The 9,136-nt window shown below is 39.1% G+C and overlaps 2 protein-coding genes across 2 annotated transcripts in view; both read right to left on the reverse strand.

The window, feature by feature from the left end:
* TANC2 (tetratricopeptide repeat, ankyrin repeat and coiled-coil containing 2) overlaps positions 1-9,136 on the reverse strand; it is a 318,672-nt gene that overhangs the window by 274,386 nt on the left and 35,150 nt on the right. The window lies entirely within an intron of this gene.
* Positions 3,721-9,106, reverse strand: LOC115941288 (uncharacterized). Its single transcript, XM_081805934.1, has 6 exons — positions 9,005-9,106; positions 7,809-7,862; positions 7,104-7,208; positions 6,534-6,587; positions 4,777-4,881; positions 3,721-3,821 (listed from the first exon to the last, which is right to left on the reverse strand). The coding sequence occupies exons 1-6, from the start codon at positions 9,063-9,065 to the stop codon at positions 3,721-3,723; spliced, it is 480 nt and encodes a 159-aa protein (XP_081662060.1). The 5' UTR covers positions 9,066-9,106.

Genomic DNA, 9,136 nt, shown 5'->3' on the forward strand with positions numbered 1-9,136 from the left:
CCAACAGACACATGAAAAAGTGCTCAACATCGCTTGGCATCAGGGAAATCCAAATCAAAACCTCAATGAGATACCACCTCACACCAGTCAGAATGGCTAAAATTAACAAGTCAGGAAACGACAGATGTTGGCGGGGATGCGGGGAAAGGGAAACCCTCCTACACTGTTGGTGGGAATGCAAGCTGGTGCAGCCACTCTGGAAAACAGATGGAGGTTCCTCCCAAAAGTTGAAAATAGAACTACCATACGATCCAGCAATTGCACTACTGGGTATTTATCCCAAAGAGACAAACGTAGGGATCTGAAGGGGTACGTGCACCCCAAAGTTTATAGCAGCAATGTCCACAATAGCCAAATGGTGAAAAGAGCCAAGATGTCCATTGACAGATGAATGGATAAAGAAGATGTGGTATATATATATATATGTACCTCTGAAACAAATAATACATTATATGTTTAAAAAAAAAGAAGATAGCAGGAGGGGAAGAATGAAGGGGGGGCGGAATCGGAGGGGGAGTCAAACCATGAGAGACTATGGACTCTGAAAAACAAACTGAAGGTTCTAGAGAGGAGGGGGGTAGGGGGATGTGTTAGCCTGGTGATGGGTATTGGGGAGGGCACGTTCTGCATGGAGCACTGGGTGTTGTGCGCAAGCAATGGATCATGGAACACTGCATCAAAAACTAATGATGTGATGTGTGGTGATAAACATAACATAAAAAAAAAAGAATGAATGGGAGTGAAGAAGTAGAGACAAAAAGTAACCACAAGTTTAGGGTTTCTTTTTCTGAAGTATACTTGACACACAATGTTACATTAGTTTCAGGTGTACAACATAGTGATTTGACAAGTTTATCATTATGCTGTGTTCACCACAAGTGTGGCTAAGTAATGACAATGTTTTGAGAGGTTCTGCTGGGAAGAGGGACTAAGAGGTGGAGTGGTAGCAGCAGGGGATGAGGGGAAGACGAATGCATTATCTGCAAGTCAGTGGCATCTCTAGAGAGATACAGTAGAGAGGGAGAAAGTGATGGCAGAGGAGAGAAAGGCGGGAAACTGCAGGAGTTCAGTCTTTGAGAAAGCAGGTGGAGGGGCGCCTGGGTTGTTAAGCTCAGTTGTTAAGCGTCTGCCTTCGGCTCAGGTCATGATCCTGGGGTCCTGGGATCGAGCCCCGTGTCGGGCTCCCTGCTTGGCGGGGAGCCTGCTTCTCCCTCTGCCACTCCCCCTGCTTGTGTTCCCTCTCTCGCTGTGTCTCTCTCTTCAAATAAATAAAATCTTAAAAAAAAAAAAAAGAGAAAGCAGGTGGGAAAGAGATCCAGGGCACAAGTGGAAGGGCCAGCCCACCATGGGAGCTGAGATTGCCATGTGGCTGGTGAGGAGCTAGAGCTGGAATTCTGCACTCTGTTCTGCTACAGCATCTGCTCAGTAGCACCAATTCATCCCGTTCAGTTGCTGAATGGAAGAATGTCAGAGCAATGTGGACAGTGTTCATTCACACACATTTTTTCTTAAGTGAAAGAATTAGAATTAAGAATGTCAGAAGGAAAAGAAAAATTCTGAGTTGGCTATGGCAGGGGCCTTTTCAGTTCTATTTTAATACAATTTTTAAAAATAAGTGCCTGTAATATAGGAAGGGGACCCAGGCTCACTGGCTCAGGGTTCTACTTCCATCTACATTATTTCAGAGCTGCAAGCTAGCTTTTCGACTCTTTCCTTGTGGGTGTGTGTGTATATTTTTTTAATAGTCTCCAGCTACTCTGAGCTATCTACCTGGGCTGTCTAAGCTTCCTCACATGGTATCAGTTGCTGTTTTTGTTAGTGTTCTGGTTACAAAGTGGTATACATTTTGAACGGGCTTCTCCAATTTTCCCCATAAGCTCACTTTAGTGGGCAATTTTAATTTTACAGAAAGGGAGGTTTTTCAGGCATTCTTACATTGTGCTATGGCAGAGATGTTTGCATAGTAAATAAACTGGAAGGATAAAGGTCAGAGAGTGGGTAGATGAAATAGAGATTTTGGGGGTGATGAAGTATTAAGTGAGGACAAGGTCTAGGTCCTCAATATCAGGCGTTAATTAGGATTTAATCAGGATTTCTTAACCTGGGGTCTATGGACCTTCTAATGATAGAATTCAGGGAATCCTTGAGTTTGAATGGGGAAAAAATACAGTTGACCCTTGAATGACATGGGTTTGAACTATAGGGGGCCACTTTTACATGGACTTTTTTGATAAATACAGTACAGTTCTGTAAATGTATTTGTCTTCCTTATGATTTTCTTTCTTTTTTTTTTTAAAGATTTTATTTATTTATTTGAGAGAGAGAGACACAGCAAGAGAGGGAACACAAGCAGGGGGAGTGGGAGAGGGAGAAGCAGGCTTCCCATGGAGCAGGGAGCCCGAAGTGGGGCTCGATCCCAGGACCCTGGGATCATGACCTGAGCCGAAGGCAGACGCTTAATGACTGAGCCACCCAGGCGCCCCTCTTCCTTATGATTTTCTTAATAACATCTTATTTTCTCTAGCTTACTTTATTGTAAGAATATAGTAGCGTTCCATGATTCATTGTTTTCGTATAACAGCCAGTGGTCCATGCAATATGTGCCCTCCTTAATACCCGTCACTGGGCTAACCCAACCCCCCCCAAAACCCTCAGTTTGTTTCTCGGAGCCTATAGTCTCTCATGGTTCGTCTCCCCCTTGTACTGTATGGTGACTAACATAACATAATAAAATAAAATTAAATTAAAAAAAAGAATATAGTATATAATACATATAACATATATGTGTTGATTGACTTATGCTACTGTTAAGGCATTCAGTCAACAGTAGGCTATTAGTAATTAAGTTTTTGGGGAGTCAAAAGTTATATGCAGGGTGCCTGGGTGGCTCAGTTGGTCAAACATCTGCCTTTAGCGCAGGTCATGGTCCCAGGGTCCTGGGATTGAGCCCCACATCGGGCTCCCTGCTCAGCAGGGAGTCTGCTTCTCCCTCTACCCCTCCCCCCTGCTCGTGATCTCTCTCTCTCAAATAAATAAATAAAATCTTAAAAAAAAATAATTACATGCAGATTTCCAACTGCACAGTGGGCTGGTGCCCCTAACTCCCACATTGTCCAAGGGGCAACTGTGTATCTTTATTTTCACTAACAACTAACTTAAATTTATCATTTTCTTCAATTATTATTAGTGTAGTAGTAGCAAAACCTATGACTTTGTTAGTAATACAAATCACTGACACTTTCATATTATATGGTAGTTGTTGCGAATGTGTTGAAAAGTTGTTTAGGCTCATCACTACTTTAAAATTCTAATAATTATTAGATCTACTACTAGAACTTGTTAAATGTGTTAATAAGTGTTAATAATTGATATCTTTAATGTTTTGATACATTCTATTTTAATATAATTAGTTCCTTTGTAATCTTATGTATTTTGTTTTATGCATTTAAAAATATTATACTCAGAAGTGATCCATTCATCATACCGTCAAAGGGGTCTATTGCACAGTAAAGTCAAAAGCCCTAATCTATATGGAAGATATTGAAGTTGCCAAGAATAAGAACAGCAGTATTGGAGGAGGCAGCCAGTGAGCCCAGTGATTTCTTATAAAATGCTCTAGTTGCATCTTACCTATTTATTTATATAAAGGTCATAATTAGTAAACAAATATTTATTCTATTAGGACTTATATTTTTATAACTGCCAAAACTAATTTATAGGTCACAGAATTTCCGTTTCTTCTTCCTTTTGTTCTTCTTCAACATCTTCTCCATCTTCTCCATCATCTTCACCACTACCACCATCATCATGACAAACATTTACTGAGTATTCTAGACACTGCCTTAAGTACTTAACATGTATTATCTATATTGATTTCAGAGCAAGAAGTGACCATAGAGAATCATTTAGTTCAGCTTCCCATTTAACATACGAAGACACTAACTAACATTTGGTAGGGTTAAATTATTTGCCAGCAATTTAGTGGCAGAACAAAGACGAGGCCTCAGTACAAAGAAATGCTAATACAATAGATGAGGCATGTAGCCTGGATTCACCAGGGAAAAGGGAATGTTTTTCCCCCATTGATAATGCCAAATGACTTTTCCAAGAAGATATATAGCAGTGGTAACTCTCACCTGAAATATGTCAGGGAGTCCCTTTCCTCATACCCTCACCAGAAGTAGACGTTATCAGTCTTGCTAATTTTTGCCTGTCCAATGAGTGAAAATAATACTGTATATTTTGTTTTATTTATATTTTCATGATTATTGATGAGGTTAGACATCTTTTCACATGTTACTGGGCATTTACGTTCCTCTTTCATGAATTATCTATTTGTATATTTGCCTATTTTTCTACTCTCAGTATGTTTTTTTTTTATCAATGTGTGAAGGCTTTTTCTACCTTTGGGGTACTAGCTCTTTGCCTTACAACCATTTTCTCCTAATTCATCATTTGATTTCTGACTTTGTTAATTTTTCTCTTAAATGTTCCCTTATGAACAAGTTCCTTTATACATGAGGTAAAAAAAATGTCACTTTTCTTTCAGCGACTTATATGTGTGGCATTCCCAGGCATGGCTGAGTTTTGCAAGTAGTATCCCTAACAGATATTTTAAAAAGCATTTTTGGAGATAGTATTTCCTAATAAGTCAGGATTAAGTTTTTCTATTTACATTTACTTCATTAAATACTACAAAGGCAGGCTACTTTCAGCAGTCCTGATAGAAGTGTTCACTATTTCTTTGAAGAGCAAAATGATGCCCGTAACACTCACCATCAGTTGACAGTTGGGCCATTAGTTCCTCAAGTTCCTCATCCTTGAGTTTAATCCCCATGTTTTCCATTACAGATTTCACTTTTCTGAGTTTGACCCTTGGTCCTTAGGAAAGAAGGGCATGGAATAAGAACATGAATATTGGTGCTTAAGGGTGAAAAATGCTAATCATGGTCATGCATCATAAATCCCAACTAGAGGGTAAACCACAAGGGCACAAAGAAACTATTAATATATTTATCTCCCAAATTTAGATATGTTTGTTGAAAGTAGGAAAAAATTGAGAAAGATAACCATTGAGAAAAAGGTAAACAGTAAACAGTATTTACCTTTATGGGGAGGTATGAGATTGGTGGGAGGTAGGGGGACTCTCACTTTTAAAAAAATTGAGATATAATTGACATATAAATATCATGTCAGTTTTATATGTACAACATAATGATTTAGTATTTGTATATATATATATATTTTTTAAAGATTTTATTTATTTATTTGACAGAGAGAGAATGAGAGAGAGAACACGTGAGAGGGGATAGGGTCAGAGGACAAAGCAGACTCCCCGCCGAGCAGGGAGTCCAACGCGGGACTCGATCCGGGGACTCCGGGATCATGACCTGAGCCGAAGGCAGTCGCTTAACCAACTGAGCCACCCAGGCGCCCCTTAGTATTTGTATATATTATAATGTGATCACCACAATAATTCTTGTTAACATCCATCACCACACAAAGTTACAAGTTTTTTCTTCTTGTGGTGAAAACTTTTAAAATCTACTCTCTTATACTTTCAAATATACAACACGGTATCATTAACCATAGTCACCATGCTTTACATTAGATCCCCATGACTTGACTTACACTTCTTTTATCAGTTTTCCAAGTGGTAGAATTGGATAGTTTTCTTGTAGTAGTTGCTGTTTTAAAAATATTTTTCCAATTAAAAATAAAAAATATAATTGTTTACAACAGAATTAGTATAAGGAGTAGAGATAGGATATTTTCCTTAATACCCATCCAGGGCACTTTGCTTCAGTTTTTTTTTTTTAAGATTTTATTTATTTATTTGACAGAGAAAGAGAAAAGAAGAAGAGAGAGCACAAGCAAGGGGAGCTGCAGGCAGAGGGAGAGGGAGAACAGGCTCCCCGCTGAGCAGGGAGCCTGATGCGGGGCTTGAACCCAGGACCCTGGGATCATGACCTGAGCTGAAGGCAAACGCTCAACCAGTTGAGCCACCCAGACACCCTTCAGTTTTCCATGAGAGGCGAACAGGGAGAATTGGCACATCTACCTGTGGTTGAAACAACAACCAGTCTGTACAGTTCTGGGTGTTTACTAGAAAACAGTGTTAGAACTTCTTACAGTAAGATGATACTTTCCTTATATCCCAAAATGTCAACATACCCAAAGAAAAATGGTAAGTTGAGTCCATAACAATGGATCAAAAAATTGGCAAGAAGCAGGGGCACCTGGGTGGCTCAGTTGGTTAAGCATCTGACTCTTGATTTCGGCTCAGGTCATGATCTCCAAATCGTGAGATTGATCCCTGCATCAGGCTCTGTGCTCAGCAGAGTCGGCTTGAGATTCTCTTTCCCTCTCCCTCTGCCCCTCCTCCCACTCACGCAGACACACATGCTCGCTTTCTAAATAAATAAAATCTTAAAAAAAAAAATTGGCAAGAAGCAAAGTTGGAACATTTCAAAGCAAACGGTAAACATGAGGATTTTATTTTTATTTGCTCTTTCACTGTGTTTCTCACTCACCACTGAGGGCCTTCACACCTTTTAGCAATCTATTTTTATATACTTTTCCATCAGCTGTAAGACAAGCACAATTAAGAACAGAGGTTAATGAAGGAAAGATTAACAAAGACAGCACAAAGACAATACAACATCCATAATTTCAGGGGGAAAAAAACCCTTCAGATTTGTTTAGGATTTTATTTTATTTTACCCTCAAGTAAGAATGAAACCAAAGATAAAGAAAGCTTTCACTGATATAAACCTACCTGTTATTGAATTAAAAATTCTTTATCTCCCTATTTCTCCCCTTTTCCTTCCTACTCTTACTCTCCTGGTTTTTCTTTTTCCCTTGGTCATGACTTAGGTGAGGCGATGCTCCAGGGCGACAGGATAATTTAGCCTTGATGATGGGGACCAGTGAAAGATGTTACCAATTTTCAATATTAAAATGTAAGTGATAAGAACAGAATTTCTTCTTTTGTGAAACTGTGCTTTCTAAATGGGTTTTACTGGACATACACATATATAATTTCAGCAGTTTTCACACACAAGCCCATAAATCCGGGTTTCAAAGATGTGCTTAATACTCACCATGAATGGGTAGAGTTTTTAGCAGCTGCTGCTTCTCCTCATCAGTGAGTACTAGCCCCATTTTCCTCATCACATTGCTCAGATTATTGACATTAACTTTCTCTCCTTTGGAAAGATGGAAATTGTTAACATATAAGAATTTTAGAAATGGATGAAGGATTTCAAATGGTGAAAAAGATAACCTAAGTGGAATAGGCTTAATTAGAAGTGCAAATTGACAATGAAACTTGTTAACCTATATAGATTCTGAGTACATGTGGGTGTATAGATCATGTCAGAAATAGAATTTATACTTTTAATTCAAGCAAAAGAAAAGCATATATAATCCCAGATATAAGTCAAATACCAATATATTTCCTGAATTATGGGGTCTTTTGATACAATGACCATATTTCCTGGCTGTCCTACAAAAGCTTCACCTTGAGATTGAATAGAGTTCACCTATAGTTTGGTTGTTTAAACAGTGGTGAAGTAGAAAACATTATTGGCCCAAACTCCACATAATATAGGTCTATACAGGAAAAATACCAAATTAAACAGTAAGATTATAAAACAAACATTTAACCATTAAATGTGTAGGGGTACAACTTAGCATGTCAGTAATAGCCTGAAGAGAAAACTACTATTTAACAACATCTTTTTTTTTTCTATAAAGCATTAAGGTCTCAGTTAATAATGAATTCCGTGTTTACCACAACTTCTTACCTGTAAAAGCTTTTGCGTCATCCATCACCACATTCAAATCAACCATTTTATTCTCTGTAAGAGAAGACAATTCAGGCACAGAGATCAAATCTTAGACTTAGAAAATGATGTGAAAAATTGAAGTTGTAATACAAAGGGTTGCAATTCAGCAGCGACAGGTAGGGGCAGCAGACGTGTGCAGGCCACAGTGGCCTGCCTGCCTTAGCCACACCTGCCTACTTCCTATTAGTTTAGAATAGATACCCCGAATTAGGGAAGAAGGACAATTTGTTTATTTTGGCTTGGCATGTGCAGGCTGTGCGGAAAGATGTGCTGTCTGGCTCTCTTACAAGTTGTTTTTCGTCAAGTTTTTTATTTTATTTTATTTTATTTTATTTTTAAGATTTTCATTTATTTATTTGAGAGAGAGAATGAGAGAGAGAGAGCATGAGAGGGGGGGAGGGTCAGAGGGAGAAGCAGACCCCCTGCCGAGCAGGGAGCCCGATGTGGGACTCGATCCTGGGACTCCAGGATCATGACCTGAGCCGAAGGCAGTCGCCTAACCAACTGAGCCACCCAGGCGCCCCAAGTTTTTTTTTTTAAAGATTTTATTTATTTATTTGAGAGAGAGAGAGTGAGAGAGAGCATGAGCAGGGGGAGAGGCAGAGGGAGAAGCAGACACCCCCTGAGCAGGGAGCCTGAAGCAGGGTTCCAACCCAGGACCTCGAAATCATGACCTGAGCAGACGCTTAACCGACTGAGCCACCCAGGAACCCCTTGCATCAAGTTTTTAATGGGAAGCCACTGGCTCTGCATTTGAATCTATGAACCCTCTAATTCAGGAACTTTTAGCCTGGGGCTCACCCCTTAGCAAATCCTTTCTAATGAATTCTACAATCTTTGCCTCTGTGACATTTTTATCCAGCTAAATTGGTCTTATTCAGTCATTAATGAAACTTTATGTTATTAAAAAAAAAGTGTACAAGGAAGGGAAGGAAGGAAGATATATGAAAGAAATATGGCAAAACGGTAACATTTATTGATTCTAGCCAGTGGATAAACAAGTGTTTGTTACAGTGTTTGTTTTCTGTTTTGATAGATGTTTGAAATATTTTATAAGTTTTTCAAAGATATTAAAAAATAGCTTTACTTTCAGAAGCCCTCAGATAGAAAATCTAAGATTTGCCCTGAGGTGCAGTGGTATCTGAAATACTTACCATCAATGGGCAGGTGGTTCAGTAAGTCCTGAAAGTCCTCTTTCTCAAGCTGAATCCCCATGTTCTTTGCAAGGGTGTTCAGGTTCTTGACACTGACTTTTTTCCCTTAGGAAAGAAGAGGATGTAAATAAT

This window comes from Leptonychotes weddellii, chromosome 15 (assembly GCF_054177405.1).
Source record: "Leptonychotes weddellii isolate Sample4059 chromosome 15, ASM5417740v2, whole genome shotgun sequence".
Classification (NCBI taxonomy): domain Eukaryota; kingdom Metazoa; phylum Chordata; class Mammalia; order Carnivora; family Phocidae; genus Leptonychotes; species Leptonychotes weddellii.